The sequence below is a fragment of the Zea mays genome, chromosome 1 (assembly GCF_902167145.1).
Source record: "Zea mays cultivar B73 chromosome 1, Zm-B73-REFERENCE-NAM-5.0, whole genome shotgun sequence".
Classification (NCBI taxonomy): Eukaryota; Viridiplantae; Streptophyta; class Magnoliopsida; order Poales; family Poaceae; genus Zea; species Zea mays.
Genome location: NC_050096.1, coordinates 277013761 through 277031207, shown reverse-complemented (window position 1 = coordinate 277031207; position 17447 = coordinate 277013761). Strand labels below are relative to the sequence as shown.

Below are 17447 nucleotides of genomic sequence, written 5' to 3'. Positions count from 1 at the left end.
CCGCTCTGACTTAGTATTCATAAATATAGTATTCGTTTTAGCTCTTCTATTTTATATCTAAATTTAAATGGATGATGGTAAATCTAAACACATATATAAAATATATACATTAAATATTGAATGAATCCAATGTTTTACTCAAACTGATTTTATTTTGGGACAGAGGGAGTATTAATCTCAATGAACAAGTCGAGGCTTGAGACCGAAAGAGCAAACATTTATAAATAGCACATATGACTAAGGAAAAAATGCAGGTTAATGAAGTATTTAGAGTGCAGGCATCACAAGTTTGACTAAAATTATGGAGAAAATTTCAAAGATTTATTGACATCAAATAGGTATGCTATTAAAATATAATTAATAAAAAATCTAATAATGTTTATTTAGTATTATAAATGTTATTATGTTATTGTATAAATTTAGTTAAACAAGATACAATGACATAATTTGGGACGGACGGAGTAGCAATTCACACGCTTATACAGTAGATGACAACCCTGTGTTAGCATCCAGAATAACTGGACTAGCAAGGTTGACATTAGCTTTGTTGCCAAACTTCCATTTTGTGAACTACACTACCATTGCAACCAAATACATGAGAATGGTAGTTGCAGTAACACTTGAGCAATCATTGGTTAAATTTGCGCTACACTGCCTTTACGACTGTAATTGATTGCAATGATGGAGGTGCCAGTATGATTTTTCAAATTCATATACATATAGAATGTCAAATGTCATCAGAATTCAGAAAACCACATGAGCAATCAATCTACTCCACCTGCTATCCATTTCTGTACAATTAGCGCTAAAATTGCACTAGCTACTGATCATGTAGTAGGACAAACAATCAAACAAGCTAACAAAAGTACCAATTATACCATCTAGCCATTGCCATCATCTTGGGACAATGCAAAACCAATTTCTCCATTTCTTCGCTGAGCCTATGACAATGCTACATACAACAGCACCAATACACAAAAAAGGGACTCACCGCCAAGCAGACACGGTGAGCAGCGGCCGCTTCTCCCAAGCCAGAGATAAGAACGCTGGTGGTAGCTCAACAAGCGAATACTTGTACTTCGAATCGTAATTCCAAAGCAAAAGATCAGCCTGGCTCATGGCGTAGTTGCTGAGTTTGACGGGTTCAAAGCCACACCACTCCATCAGCGTCTGCCACTCCCTACTAGCCGCCATCCTATCGGTCCTCTCAGCGCCTTCCTCTGGCCCAATGGCCCTTCTAATGCGCTCCCCAAACATGCATCGCTCCACCCTCACCCTCTCCGGTGAGTCCCGTGGCATCGCCACATCAAGTGACTCGAACACTGGCTTGTAATACAACAGTGCATTGGAAAACCGGTCGACGAACCCAGCTCGGTTCAGACTGACCTCATACTCGCCAAGGGTGACGACTGATGGATCGAGTGACTTAACCAGCCGGAGGACTCGCCGCACGGGCTCATCGGAGTCGCCAAGAAGGTGGTACAACTGGAGCATGAAATTGACGGCTACAGTCTCGTCAGGCTCAACCAAGAAATCCGACCGATCCAGCTCGTGCACTGACCGCAGCAATGGGACAAACTCGAACTCCACCCCGAGAAGCTTTGCGAAGTCGCGGAGACGGGCACTGGTTGCGGCGAGGGACGTCGCTGGCTTTGGCCCCAAGTACGGCGAGGGTAAACCGGAGATACGCACTCGGGACGGCTTCTCCCCTGGGCGAGTGGCGAGCGCCTGGAGCAGCGCCGCCCATTGGATACCCTGCACGATCCCGAAGTCAACGATATGGATCTTGGTCGCCGTGCCCGTAGCCTCCAGGATGGCCTGGTTGGCGGTCAGGTGCGCGAACTTGGAGTAGGGGCAGGCGTCATTGAGTGTCTTGTAGCAGAGCGTGAGCTCGTCGGTGGCGAAGCGCGCGTCCACCGCCGTCAAGGGTTGCGCTTGCGCCCCGCCGCCGCAGGCCAGGCGGCGCGCCAGCGCGTCCCCGAAGTAGAACGCCACGCGCTCCGCGGGGTCCCCATCTTCGGAGGCGGCAGCACGCACCTTGACGAGCTCTACGGCCGCGAGCCCTGGGTCAGCGGCCGCTGTACGGGAGCAGGCGAGGAGGGACTGGAGGATGGGCGCGGAGCAGGAGGCGTCCAAGGAGCTCGGAGAGGAACACGCTGCCGCCGTTGCGACGGCGGCAGGCTGGGGAAGCGACGCGCGAGTGGCGGACTCGGGCTGGGCCGCCGCGTCGACGGGCGGCGGCGGGGTGGTGAAGATGAGGCGCTCGAGGTCGGAGTCCGCGAAGACCGGTGCGTCCCCGATGAGGCTGTCCATCCACACATCGGAGTCGAAGTCCGCGGCGGCGGAGAGGTCCGGGAACACCGCGTCGGCCGGGGACGTTCCGACGAAGGCGTCAGGGAAGAAATGGTCCGCCTGGGACCACGCGCCGCCGCCGTACGGTAGGGATGCCGCCGGGATCTGGCCGTGCGGGGAAGCCGGGGCCGGGGCCGGCGGCATCGGCGGCGCCTGGCGCGGCGGGAGCGGGAGCGGGAGCGGCGGCAGGTGGTGGTGGTGCCTCTGGTGCTGCTGTTGCTGCTGCTGCTGCTGAATCACCTGCTGCGCGATGGCCATGAGGTTGCCGCTGTCCGCGCACATGTACGCCATGGCGCTCCCCTCCGTTTCCAGTGGGAGAATCGCAGAATGGTGGGTGGGGAGCGGCGCGGCCGTGGAATTCGAAAGTGCTGTTTTGGGAGAATGGATGGAATGGGGGAGAGCCGGTGCAGAGGATCTCGTCGCGGAGAGCCGGAGAGGGGGGACGGCGGGGTTGAGCGGCGGCAGGGGATTTAAAACAGTGGCGCGGGCACTGTAGTGGCAGTGGCACACTCGCAGGCATTATGCGGAGCGCAATTACGGGACTGTCCTCCGGCGAACAGAATCCTAGAGTTAGTAGCCCCTGCCCTCCCTGCCTGCGTGCGTAGAGTGGACTGTATGTATGTCCACTTTGGTGGTCACCAGGCCTCAACGGTAAAATGAGAGCCAGTGATGAGGGAGGTGCGGCTGTCCTTCAACTGCGCCGATCAGGTGCGGGTGCGAGTGCGCCGATCAGAGATTGTATAATCCGGAGCCTTTGAAATGATTTTTTATAAGAAACGAAACATCTATAGTTAATAATTAACCAGCTAATAAATTATTAGCTAGGTTACACAAGCTAATGAATTAATTATCAGTTCTGAGGTAGCTAACAATTAGTTGCGGTATTAAAATTACCATGTTTGGTTTAAGAAACAAGTTCTTCCCCTTGATTTGTTCTTGTTGGGTAGTCCTTGCGTCCTTTCAATGTAGTCTTGAAGTACATAATTACATATACAATTTCTTCCTTATTAAGTCCACCTGCCTCCACTTGCGCCAGCTTGTTTGGGAGTGAAAGTCGCCTACAGGGGGTGAATAGACAAATCTGAAATTTATAAACTTTAAGTACAATCTATAAGTCAGGGTTAGCGTTAGAAATAAAGTCGAGTCCGAAAGAGAGAGTGAAAACAAATCACAAGCAAATGAAAGCGGATGACACGGTGATTTGCTTTACCGAGGTTCGGTTCTTGCAAACCTTGAATTTTTCTCAAACTCGCTCTAAATTCAAAATGAATTTCAAATTTCATTTCAAAATGTTTGTTTGCGAGTTGATATCAACAAATATAATATAGTGGTCTATATTCTCTCTAAAATTCTCCTCAAAATATCCTACAAATATTTCCCCAGTGATCCCCTCAAATTGTTTCCAGAAATACTGCCCAGATATTTCCCTAGTGATCCCCTTCAAGTTATTCCTAGAAATACTGTCCAAATATTCCACCGATATATCTCCAAGTATTTTTCCTCTTGAGAAATACCTTCAGAATCATTTTTCAAGTCCCTATAAATATTTTCTTCGTAACTTTCCTCATGCTCATACGTATACGTATGCCTCCAGTGTCATACGGTGAGCTCTACAAGCTAATTACACTCATACAAGACAAATACATGCTAACCTCCCACTAATTCTCTCATTCTCCCACTAATCCTCTCATCCCTCTCCCTAATCCCCCACCATGGCTATAAATAGAGGGGCAAGGGCCTCCTCTCATCCCACCCCAAGCCATTTCATGGCAACTCTCCCCCCCCCACCCCCACACACGCCCACTCCATCTCCCACACAAGCACACACTAGCATAAGGATCGTTCGGTCGTTCTTCGATCGTTCGTCCCTCTATTCTTAGTTTGTTCGTTCGTTCGTCTAATCGTTCGATCGTTCGTCCGATCGTTCATGGTTCGTTCGTCCGATCGTTCGATCGTTCGTCCAAATCATCTTTTTTTCCTGCTGTTATGCTGCCGAAATTCCGATCGTTCGTTCGTCCGATCATTTGATCGTTCGTCCGTTCGTTCATAGTTCCTATTCGATCGTTCATCGTTCGTTCATAGTTCCTATTCATCGTTCATCGTTCGTTCATAGTCTCTATTCATCGTTCTTCCAGATAATCTTTGTCCTGCCATTATGCTGCTGAAATTCTGATCGTTCGTTCGTCCGATCATTCGATCGTTCGTTCATAGTTCCTATTCACCGTTTATCGTTCGTTCATCGTCACTATTCATCGTTTATCGTTCGTTCATATGACTATTCACCATCACTATTCACAGTTGCTATTCATCATCGTTACTATTCATAGACACTATTCACAATCGTTACTATTCACCGACACTATTCATCATCGTTACTATTCATCGATGTTATCTATAATTACTTTTTGTCGTCACTATTCATCGTTACTATTCATAGCTACTATTCATCGATCATCCGATCACCCCACATTTCAACTACTCATCTGTCATGATGTCCAGTCCACCTAAGACCAGTCAGACCCATATTCCAGTCATACGAACTCCGATGACCGTGATTTTCCTTACAATGGGAACTTCCCATCTAGTCACCCATACCAGGTTTCTCCAAGTTGAGCACGCTTAACTTTGAGATTCATTCGAACCAGGCTTCCAAACTCAGATTCCAATAATTCTTGTTTCTAAATTCTTATCAAACTATTCCCTATCCAACCATGTCATCCCTTAAGCATGGTTCATGTTCCAGAAAACTCCCAAAATACTCATGTCCCATATTCTACCTATAACTCTCCTGTTCATACTAAGTCAGATGATTCATTCGTCACTATTCTCACCAACAGTGACTGTGCTACACCACATACACCCAGCTATAAATACACCCAGCTACCCTCTCCCTCTCCACACACACTCAACACCCTCAGCCAAGGCAAACACCCCACGCACTCAGTTACTCCGCTCTGCCGGCTACACACATAGTGTCGCTTCGCCTCCAATTCACCCTCCTGGTAAGCACCTCCGCTCCACCACTAGTAGTATCTCAACACCACATGACACAGATTCTACTCAAGACTGTACCCATTCATATATCGCTATTCTGACCACTATATTAAATATTTGTTGGTATGCTTGCTGGTTTGTATGTTTGCTTGTTCATGCTGCATAGTTATCGGAGCGTTCGTGTCGTCTCGTGGAGGTCAGATCTGCAAGTCTACGCCAGGCAGTGGAGCTAGAAGCCAGTTCCGCGAGCTCCCCTTCTCCCTTCGCTGGATAAGCACGACAAGCTCACTGGATCCCTTTGATGCATAAATTACCTATGTCTTACAACCACAACCTGAGAGCACCTAGAGGGAGGGTGAATAGGTGATCCTGTAAAACTTGAACTTAATGCCACAAAAACTTGGTTAAGCGTTAGCACAAATAATGCCAAGTGGCTAGAGAGGAGTCTCAACAAAACACAATAACCACAAGAGATCAATCACAGAGATGGCACAGTGGTTTATCCCGTGGTTCGGCCAAGACCAACGCTTGCCTACTCCACGTTGTGGCGTCCCAACGGACGAGGGTTGCAATCAACCCCTCTCAAGCGGTCCAAAGACCCACTTGAATACCACGGTGTTTTGCTTGCTTTACTATATCCCGTTTGCGAGGAATCTCCACACTTTGGAGCCTCTCGCCCTTACACTTGAAGTTCACAAAGAAGCACGGAGTAAGGGAGGGATAAGCAACACACTCAAGACAAGAAATCACAGCAACACCACGCACACAAGTCGCAACAAGAGCTCACAACACAACTCAATGAGTTCACAACTCAACTAGAGCTCTAATTGCTATCGCAAAGAATCAAAGGCGCGAAATCGATGTCTTAGTGCTTAGGAATGCTTAGAGAATGCTTGGTGTGCTCCTCCATGCGCCTAGGGGTCCCTTTTATAGCCCCAAGGCAGCTAGGAGCCGTTGAGAGCATTCCAGGAAGGCAAATCTTGCCTTCAGTCGCCTGGCGCACCGGACACTGTCTGGTGCGGATTTCTTTCCTTCTGTGGCGTAGTCAACCGTTGGCGCCTGGGAGCCATTGGCGCACCGGACAGTCCGGTGCCCCCTCCCGACCGTTGGCTCGGCCACATGTCTTGCGCAGATCGCGCAGCCGACCGTTGGCTCACCGGACAGTCCGGTGCACACCGGACAGTCCGGTGAATTATAGTCGTACGTCGCCGATGAATTCCCAAGAGCGGCCAGTTCGCTCGAGCCAGCCTGGCGCACCGGACACTGTCCGGTGCACCCCCGGACACTGTCCGGTGCACCACCGGACAGTCCGGTGCACCCAGACTGCGCTGGCTTTGGCTGAAACAAAGCTGTCTCTCTCCAATTTGTTTTCTCCTGTTTCCAATACTTAGACACAATACATTAGTCCTTAAAACAATGTACTAAGTCTGAGAAACATACCTTTTGACTTGATTTGCACTTTGTCCACCACTTTGCATATATTAACACTTAAGCACTTGTGTTGGACACTAAATCACCAAAACACTTAGAAATGGCCCAACGGCACATTTCCCTTTCAATCTCCCCCTTTTTGGTGATTTATGCCAACACAACATAAAGCAACTAGAACAAGTGCAATATCTCTGCAAATGAAAACTCAAATTTGTTTTGATTCATATTTGGCATATATGGATCACTCTTTGCCACCACTTGGTTTGTTTTTGCAAATCAACCTCAAATTTCTATCTCTAAGTCAAACACACTTGTTAAGACATGAAGAGAGTCGTTCCAAGAGAAATTGATTCAAGATTTCAAAAACTCCCCCTTTTTCCCATAATCAACACTTCTCCCCACAAGAAGCCAACTTTTGACAAAAAGAGCCAATAAGAGAATTTTGACAAAACAAAAGCTCTATTCTACTATTTTCAAAATTTCTCAAGTGGTAGCTGATCCATTTATTGCTTTGGCCTTTATTTTCTCCCCCTTTGGCATCAAGCACCAAAACGGGATCAATCTTGGCCCTAGAACCCCATTGCCTCACCAAAATCTTCAATAAGAATATAAAGGCAATAAGAGTACATGAGATGAACTTGGAATAAGTTACCCTCTCATCGGAGTGCAGTGGAAGTCTTTCATGGTCCAAGTCCACCTTTTCCCTTTCATAACACCTTTGAGACTAAAACAAATAAACTCAAGCACACGGTTAGTCTCAAAGGGTCAAGTTGTAGCACATCTCCCCCTGCATATGTGCATCACTTGCAAGAGGACTTGTGTAACGCCCTGAATTTGGGGGTAGAATTTTTTCTTCTTTTCTCTCACCAAATTCAGGCGTTACCCTTTTCTTTTCTCGTTCCCTCGCTAAACCTTGATCTTTTCCAAAGTTAGCGGGGTTTGGTTTGGAATTCCCGTGTAAAGAAAAACCCTAAATTACTTTATGTTGTTTGATGCACCATGCCGAACTATGCATTCTTTGATTGCTTAGAGATGTAAGTGCATTCACCTAAGAAGATCGGATTTTGAAAAGGAGAAAAAACCTTTTCTTTCTTTTTCTTTTTCTTTCTCTTTTTCCTCCTTTTTCTCTCTCCCGCGCCGTGGGCCACCCCAGCCGGCCCAGCCGCCCCCCCCCCCCCCCCCCCGCGCGCCCCTTTGGGCCCAGCTGGCCCAGCCGCCCCTCCCTCTTCCCCCCAAATCCCTCTCTCTCCCTCCCTTTCTCCCATTTTCTCTCTAGCCGCCGCCCCCTGCCCTAGCCGCCGCCCCCTGCAGCTCGGCCGCACCGCCGCTCGGCCGCCCCGTCCCCGTCCCCGGTGAGCCCTCCCCTCTCCCTTCCCTCTCCCATCCCCTCCCTCTCCTCGGTCAGGCCGCCGCCCGGCCCAACCGCCCCTGCCCGCGCGCCCAGCCGCCGCTCGGCCGCCCCTGTGCCCGCCCGGCTCGGCCGCCCGCGCCGCCGCTCGGCCGCCCCTGCCCACGGCCCAGCCGCCCCAGCTCGGCCGCCCCCCTGCGCGCCCAGCCGCCCCAGCTCGGCCGCCCCGCGCCCGCGCCCTGCCCAGCCGCCCCTGCCCCAGGCCGGTTCAACCGCCCCCTGGCCGGTTCAACCGCCCCCCCTTTTTTTATTATTATTTTTTATTTTATTTTATTTTCTTTCATTACTGTTATATATTTTATTTTAGGCAGGTTAATCATTGTTCATGTTATTGAAATAGGAAACTTAATTTAGAATTCCGTTACGCTAGTTGATTCATATAATCAATTGTTTATCCAGTTCAATGTTGATCAACTAAAAATGACTAGGTTTCCATTAGTGCATATAACTAAATTCTTTTGTTAGAACCAATTGTAACTAATCATTAGTGCATAAGCTTTAACCCCCCCCCCCCCCCCCCCGCGAGACCCTTTCCCGTTTCTTTCTAACCATAATGAAGGCGATATCGAATGTCATACTTGATGCATATTTACTTTATTTGTTCCCTTGTATGATGTACTGTTTGTTTCCCAATTTGAATGGATGAATGTATGTATGCTTGCGATCGCATAGAGAACGATCCGGTCGAAGAGCCCGAGGAACTCGCAGGAGAAGCCCCTGAGCAGCAGTCGGTTGGTGGAGGCAAGTGTCCCTTGACCTATCTCTGTCCTATTCATTATTTAATTCACCTCCCGCTTTACACATTTATGCCTAAGGATTGACTAGCTTTTGTTATCCATGTCCTTGTTTACCTATTTGGGTTGGATTGTTATTGTTTAGCTTTATGCTATTGCTCAAACTCTAATCAATGAACATGATGAGATTATCTATGATACGCTGTTTTCCCTTCTCTTACTATGATGTTATACTTGTGGTCTTCAAGGGGGCTCGAGCGGTTTCTCGAGTGCCTCTCCGTAAGGACCTGTTCTATGGATGACCGCCCGGGAAAACAGTGTAACCATGAGGGTGGAATGGGGTGCCCTTAGCTGAATAATTAGAGGATCTGGGGTGTAGTTCACTTAGCCGTCGTGCCGTCAATGGGGCTCGGTGTATGTGGCTCGCTCTGCCAAGTTTGGGTTCGCCCCTTGGGGAGGAGTGCGGTGCATTTAGGAAACCTAACGGGTGGCTACAGCCCCGGGGAATCTTTGTAAAGGCTACGTAGTGATGTCCTGCTGGGTCACCTTGGTAGTGATCAATGGAGAGTCATGATCTCCGGGCAGAATGGGAATCACGGCTTGTGGGTAAAGTGCACAACCTCTGCAGAGTGTTTGAAAACTGATATATCAGCCGTGCTCGTGGTTATGAGCGGCCAAGGGAGCTCCAGAGATTAGTGGTACTTGATCAGCGACATTATGGTACAAGTGGCTATGAGATCGATGGTTTTGATTATGACTATGGTGCTGGTAAGTGGTATTCTTTCCGTTTGGAAAGGGTACATCGGGCTAATAATTTGGGTTAATGCTAAAACCTGGCTTTCTATTAGTAAATAATAATCTGACCAACTAAAAGCAACTGCTTGACTTATCCCCACATAAAGCTAGTCCACTACAGCCAAACAGGATACTTGCTGAGTATGTTGATGTGTACTCACCCTTGCTCTACACACCAAACCCCCCCATCCCCAGGTTGTCAGCATTGCAACCACTGCTCAGGCGAAGATGAAGCAGTGGAAGGAGACTTCCAGGAGTTCCAAGACTACGACGAGTTCTAGGCGTGGGTTAGCAGCAACCCCCAGTCGGCTGCCTGTGAAGGCCGCGGTTATCTACGTTTCTTTTCCGCACTTTGATTTATTGTAAGGACTATATGGACGTCTCAGACGTATGATGTAATCGACTATTACTTCCCCTTTTAATACTATTTGAGCACTGTGTGATGATGTCCATGTTATGTAACTGCTGTGTACGTGAATAACTGATCCTGGCACGTACATGGTTCGCATTCGGTTTGCCTTCTAAAACCGGGTGTGACATAAGTGGTATCAAAGCCGTGCTGACTGTAGGACCGCTAACCTAGAGTAGAATGGTCGTTCTAAGGACTATAGACCTCTGTCTCTGCCTTGACTTTGATATCCCTTCAAAAGTTGGTCATACCGACCAAACCTATGTTCTACTATATAATATACCTTGCTGAAAATCATGTTTTATTCTAATCCTTCATTTACTTACGATTCATTATTTGCTGGTCATATTGATTCTATTCTCACCCTTTTGCTTGCGATGTCTTTTGTAGATGGCTCGACTTAGACACACTGCACGAAAGTCCGTCATCCCCTTCTTACCCTCCCGCCTTGCTGAGCGTCCGCTTCGCCGTCCCATGGCTGGACAGTCCAGCCACTTGGAGAGACTGCACCACCGCCTGCATGAGGAGCAGGAACGTCGACGACAGGAGCAGCAGGGCTCTTCTTTCTCGCTCCACCAGGAGATAGAGTCCGTGAGGAGCTGCTCCCCCGTGCTTCCTCTGGAGGCGCCCCCTGCACCACCACTGGGCGCCCCAGCTTCTGGAGTAGCTGCTGGAGGAGACCCAGACGACGGAGGTGGCGACGACAGCTCGAGCCACGACACCGACTTCTCTGCTAACCATGAGCCGGAAGGATGGGTTGCTCGACCCATCACTCGCGACGCTGCTCGCGGGTGTCACTTCCACGATGCGCTCGACACCCTGCTACGTCGGGCATTTAACCGACATACTTGGTCCGTCGAGTATCGCTGTGTGGTCTACCAGCACAGTCGCGGGGTCTACCCGGACCGCTGGGAGGCAACCTGCTTGGTGCGCTGCCTGGAGAACAGTCTCCAGGGTGCGGAGGCCTGCTCAGAGCACTATTCTATCTCTGAGCGGGACTCAGCTGAGGCAGCCATGCAAGATGCTGCACGGCGTGCGCTTTCGCACTACTGCTCGGTTTTCGGTGGGGCAGCTGACGGTCTTGACCTGAAGTATTACCCCCACCGTCCATCTGGCAGCACAGGAGTCGTGATTGTCTCACCTGTCGGTGAGGGCAATCCTAGGTTGAGCAGCACAGTCAACCTAGCCGCCGTGCTAAACACGGAGCTGGACCATGCATTAGACGAGCTGAGTAGGGCTCGTGCTGAGATCGCCCTGCTGCAGGCTGAGCGCGCGGAACGTCGTCACCTGGATGGTGGTTCCCCCGCTCCCGTCGGGACTCAGCACCCGTACCGCTCACCTCAGCGTGGACACCAGTCTTATGGCAATCCCGACTGCAAGACCAAGATAACTCTAGAACCATAGTTCGTTAGAGTTGGACCTTGTAATTAATACGAAATATACACATAGAAGCTTCAGTCTCAGCGTTAGTCTCGGTTTTAGTTAGTCTTAGTTAGACAGGGTAGTTTGCTATATCCTGTGCATTTATGTTTGTCATGATGAACTATGTTTGATTTGGATCTTTGTAATGACTGTCACCAGAGTGTGGGTATTCCCTGCATTTTGGTTTACCTATTATGTTAATGGAGTTAGTTATATAGTTGGGAAACCTTTTATTCCACTTTCCTCTTTATCTGAGAAGCTGTGTGGTCTGTGTTGGGGATCAGTGAAGATGCTCATCTGTTCAGTGCTGTTGAAGAACTCTATTCTCTTTTCTTATGCTGCAAGATTTGCCAGATCAGTTCTGATGTGTGGTTGCATTCTGCAGATGTCAGAGAACAGGCGCAGAGGAGGAAGGCGTGCTCAGCAGGAGCGAGCCGCTCAACAGGATGAGGTGCCCCAGCAGCAGCACCTGCCGCCCCCACCCCCGATGTCCATCGAGCAGATGTTTCTGATGCAGACTCAGGCAGTTCAAGCCATCGGTCAGACTTTGGCCGCCATTCAGCAGCAGCAGCAGGCCCCACCTCAGCCTCAGATGCCTCAGATGCCCAGAGACAAGCGTGCTGAATTCATGAGAGGTCATCCACCAACGTTCGCTCACTCTTCTGACCCCATGGATGCTGAAGACTGGCTGCGCACTGTGGAGCGGGAGTTGCATACCGCTCAGTGCGATGACAGGGAGAAAGTCCTGTATGGTCCCCGTCTGTTGAGAGGAGCAGCCCAATCATGGTGGGAGTCTTACCTCGCCACCCATGCCCACCCTGACGCCATCACCTGGGAAGAATTCAGAGGTAGCTTTCGTCAGTACCATGTTCCTGCAGGTCTGATGACTGTGAAGAAGGAGGAGTTCCTGGCCCTCAAGCAAGGGCCATTGTCTGTCAGTGAGTACCGGGATAGGTTTCTGCAATTGTCTCGCTATGCTCCTGAAGATGTCAACACTGATGCCAAGCGACAATACCGTTTCCTAAGAGGCTTGGTTGACCCTCTGCAGTACCAACTGATGAATCACACCTTCCCGACATTCCAGCACCTGATTGACAGAGCAATCATGACAGAGAGGAAGCGTAAGGAGATGGAAGATCGTAAGCGCAAGATCAGTGGACCCCAGCCTGGAAGTAGCAATCGTCCTCGTTTCTCAGGCAATCAACCTCAGCAGTTCAGGCAGAACCAGCGTCCACCTCAGCAGCATCAGCAGTTCCAAAGGCAGTATCCTCAGCACCAGTACCAGAACCGTCAGAGCAATCAGTCAGGAGGTCAGTTTCAGAGGCAGAATCAGCAAGCACTTCGTCTTCCTGCCCCAGCAAACCAGCAGAACAGTCAGGCAGCACCAGCTCAGGTTGGAAACAGAGCATGTTTCCACTGTGGAGAGCAAGGCCACTGGGTGATGCAATGTCCGAAGAAGGCAGCCCAGCAGCAGTCAGGCCCCAATGCCCCAGCAAAGCAGAATGTGCCTCAGCCTGGAGCAGGCAATCGCTCTCAGCCGCGCTATAATCATGGAAGGTTGAACCACTTGGAGGCTGAAGCAGTTCAAGAGACCCCCGGCATGATAGTAGGTATGTTCCCAGTCGACTCCCATATTGCAGAAGTGTTATTTGATACTGGAGCAACACATTCTTTCATTACTGCATCATGGGTAGAAGCACATAATCTTCCAATTACTACTATGTCAACCCCCATTCAAATTGACTCAGCCGGTGGTAGAATTCGAGCCGATAGCATTTGTTTGAATATAAGTGTGGAAATAAGGGGGATAGCGTTTCCCGCCAACCTTATAGTAATGGGTACTCAGGGAATAGATGTCATCCTAGGGATGAATTGGCTAGATAAGTATCAGGCAGTTATCAGTTGTGATAAAAGGACCATCAAGTTGGTGTCCCCACTAGGAGAGGAAGTGGTGACCGAGTTAGTCCCGCCTGAGCCAAAGAAAGGAAGTTGTTATCAGATAGCTGTTGATAGCAGTGAAGCAGACCTAATTGAGAGTATCAAGGTTGTGTCCAAGTTCCCAGATGTGTTTCCAAAGGACTTACCGGGTATGCCGCCAGAGCGGAAAGTTGAGTTTGCCATAGAGCTTCTTCCTGGAACCGCCCCTATCTTTAAGAGAGCTTACAGAATATCTGGACCAGAGTTGGTTGAGCTTAAGAAGCAAATTGATGAGCTGTCAGAGAAAGGTTACATCCGGCCAAGCACCTCGCCTTGGGCCGCCCCTGTCCTATTTGTGGAGAAGAAAGATGGCACCAAAAGGATGTGTATCGATTATCGAGCTTTGAATGAGGTCACGATCAAGAACAAGTATCCCTTGCCCAGAATAGAAGATCTGTTCGACCAGTTGAGAGGAGCCAGTGTGTTCTCCAAGATTGATCTGAGGTCAGGTTATCATCAGCTCAGGATCCGACCTTCGGACATTCCGAAGACGGCATTCATTACCAAGTATGGGTTGTATGAGTTCACAGTGATGTCTTTTGGTTTGACCAATGCGCCAGCGTTCTTCATGAACTTGATGAACAGTGTATTCATGGATTACCTTGATAAGTTTGTGGTGGTGTTCATTGATGACATTCTGATTTATTCTCAAAGCGAAGAAGAGCACGCAGATCATTTGAGGATGGTATTGCAGAGATTGCGAGAGCACCAGTTGTATGCAAAGTTGAGCAAGTGTGAGTTCTGGATCAGTGAAGTCCTGTTCTTGGGTCACATAATCAACAAAGAAGGATTGGCTGTGGATCCAAATAAAGTGGCAGACATTTTGAACTGGAAAGCGCCAACAGATGCTAGAGGAATCAAGAGCTTCATTGGAATGGCCGGATATTATCGGCGATTCATTGAAGGGTTTTCAAAGATTGTGAAACCAATGACAGCGTTGCTAGGCAACAAAGTTGAGTTCAAGTGGACCCAGAAATGTCAAGAGGCCTTTGAAGCGCTGAAAGAAAAGTTGACTACAGCGCCTGTCCTAGTCTTGCCTGATGTGCACAAGCCCTTCTCAGTGTATTGCGATGCTTGTTACACAGGTTTGGGATGTGTGTTGATGCAAGAGGGAAGAGTTGTGGCTTACTCGTCCCGACAGTTGAAGGTTCATGAGAAGAACTACCCAATCCATGATCTAGAGTTGGCAGCAGTGGTTCACGCACTGAAGACATGGAGGCACTATTTGTATGGACAGAAATGCGATGTTTACACAGACCACAAGAGTCTGAAGTACATATTCACTCAGTCAGAGTTGAATATGAGGCAGCGAAGATGGTTAGAGTTGATTAAAGACTATGAGTTGGAAATTCATTACCATCCAGGCAAAGCAAACGTAGTGGCAGATGCTTTGAGCAGAAAGAGTCAAGTCAATCTGATGATCGCTCGTCCGATGCCTTATGAGTTGGCCAAGGAGTTTGACAGGTTGAGTCTCGGATTTCTGAATAATTCGCGAGGAGTCACAGTCGAGTTGGAACCTACCTTAGAGCGCGAAATCAAAGAAGCGCAGAAGAATGATGAGAAGATCAGTGAGATCCGGCGACTGATTCTAGATGGCAGAGGCAAAGATTTTCGAGAAGATGCAGAAGGCGTGATATGGTTCAAAGACCGCTTATGTGTTCCCAATGTCCAGTCCATTCGGGAGTTGATTCTCAAGGAAGCTCATGAGACAGCCTATTCGATTCACCCTGGCAGTGAGAAGATGTATCAGGATCTGAAGAAGAAATTCTGGTGGTACGGAATGAAGAGGGAAATCGCAGAGCATGTGGCTATGTGCGATAGTTGCCGAAGAATTAAGGCAGAGCACCAGAGACTTGCTGGATTATTGCAACCGTTGCAGATCCCTCAGTGGAAATGGGATGAAATTGGTATGGATTTCATAGTTGGATTGCCTCGCACTCGAGCCGGCTACGATTCCATCTGGGTAGTAGTGGACCGCTTGACCAAGTCAGCCCACTTCATACCTGTCAAGACCAACTACAGCAGTGCAGTATTGGCAGAATTGTATATGTCTCGGATCGTTTGTCTTCATGGTGTGCCAAAGAAGATAGTGTCAGACAGAGGAACGCAGTTCACCTCTCATTTCTGGCAGCAGTTGCATGAAGCTTTGGGCACGCATCTGAATTTCAGTTCAGCTTATCACCCGCAGACAGATGGTCAGACCGAAAGGACCAATCAAATTCTTGAAGACATGTTGAGAGCCTGTGCGTTGCAAGACCAGTCCCAGAGTTTTCCTATAACAACAGTTACCAGGCCAGTTTGAAGATGTCACCATTTCAGGCGCTTTATGGAAGGAGTTGCAGAACTCCGTTGCAATGGGATCAGCCTGGAGAGAAGCAAGTGTTTGGGCCAGACATTTTGCTTGAAGCCGAAGAGAACATCAAGATGGTCCGAGAGAATCTGAAGATAGCGCAGTCAAGACAGCGAAGCTATGCAGACACAAGAAGAAGAGAGCTGAGTTTCGAAGTCAGAGACTTTGTCTATCTGAAGGTGTCACCGATCAGAGGAGTCAGAAGATTCGGAGTGAAAGGCAAGCTAGCACCCCGCTACATTGGTCCGTATCAGATTCTTGCAAGACGTGGAGAAGTGGCCTATCAGCTCAGTTTGCCCGAGAATTTGTCTGCTGTGCACGATGTCTTTCATGTGTCTCAGTTGAAGAAGTGCTTGCGTGTGCCAGAAGAGCAGTTGCCAGTGGAAGGTCTTGAAGTCCAGGAGGACTTGACCTATGTTGAGAAGCCAGTGCAAATCCTTGAGGTTGCAGACCGAGTCACCCGAAGGAAGACCATCAGAATGTGCAAGGTCAAATGGAATCATCACTCTGAAGAAGAAGCAACCTGGGAGCGTGAAGATGATCTGATGGCTAAATACCCTGAGCTCTTTGCTAGCCAACCCTGAATCTCGAGGGCGAGATTCTTTTAAGGGGGGTAGGTTTGTAACGCCCTGAATTTGGGGGTAGAATTTTTTCTTCTTTTCTCTCACCAAATTCAGGTGTTACCCTTTTCTTTTCTCGTTCCCTCGCTAAACCTTGATCTTTTCCAAAGTTAGCGGGGTTTGGTTTGGAATTCCCGTGTAAAGAAAAACCCTAAATTACTTTATGTTGTTTGATGCACCATGCCGAACTATGCATTCTTTGATTGCTTAGAGATGTAAGTGCATTCACCTAAGAAGATCGGATTTTGAAAAGGAGAAAAAACCTTTTCTTTCTTTTTCTTTTTCTTTCTCTTTCTCCTCCTTTTTCTCTCTCCCGCGCCGTGGGCCGCCCCAGCCGGCCCAGCCGCCCCCCCCCCGCGCGCCCCTTTGGGCCCAGCTGGCCCAGCCGCCCCTCCCTCTTCCCCCCAAATCCCTCTCTCTCCCTCCCTTTCTCCCATTTTCTCTCTAGCCGCCGCCCCCTGCCCTAGCCGCCGCCCCCTGCAGCTCGGCCGCCCCCTGCAGCTCGGCCGCACCGCCGCTCGGCCGCCCCGTCCCCGTCCCCGGTGAGCCCTCCCCTCTCCCTTCCCTCTCCCCTCCCCTCCCTCTCCCTGGTCAGGCCGCCGCCCGGCCCAACCGCCCCTGGCCGCGCGCCCAGCCGCCGCTCGGCCGCCCCTGTGGCCGCCCGGCTCGGCCGCCCCTGTGCCCGCCCGGCTCGGCCGCCCGCGCCGCCGCTCGGCCGCCCCTGCCCACGGCCCAGCCGCCCCAGCTCGGCCGCCCCGCGCCCGCGCCCTGCCCAGCCGCCCCTGCCCCAGGCCGGTTCAACCGCCCCCCTTTTTTTATTATTATTTTTTTATTTTATTTTATTTTCTTTCATTACTGTTATATATTTTATTTTAGGCAGGTTAATCATTGTTCATGTTATTGAAATAGGAAACTTAATTTAGAATTCCGTTACACTAGTTGATTCATATAATCA

General features: G+C 49.4%; 1 protein-coding gene across 1 annotated transcript; it reads right to left on the bottom strand.

The window, feature by feature from the left end:
- Positions 1 to 880: 880 nt before the first annotated feature.
- LOC103643942 (SCARECROW-LIKE protein 7) lies at positions 881 to 2967 on the bottom strand. The gene has a single exon (XM_008667112.4). The coding sequence runs from the start codon at positions 2641 to 2643 to the stop codon at positions 988 to 990; it is 1656 nt and encodes a 551-aa protein (XP_008665334.1). The 5' UTR covers positions 2644 to 2967; the 3' UTR covers positions 881 to 987.
- Positions 2968 to 17447: the final 14480 nt, after the last annotated feature.

Bases quoted from the DNA above. Each gene is read 5' to 3' on its own strand.
- LOC103643942 (XM_008667112.4), bottom strand. From the start codon at position 2,643: ATGGCGTACATGTGCGCGGACAGCGGCAACCTCATGGCCATCGCGCAG.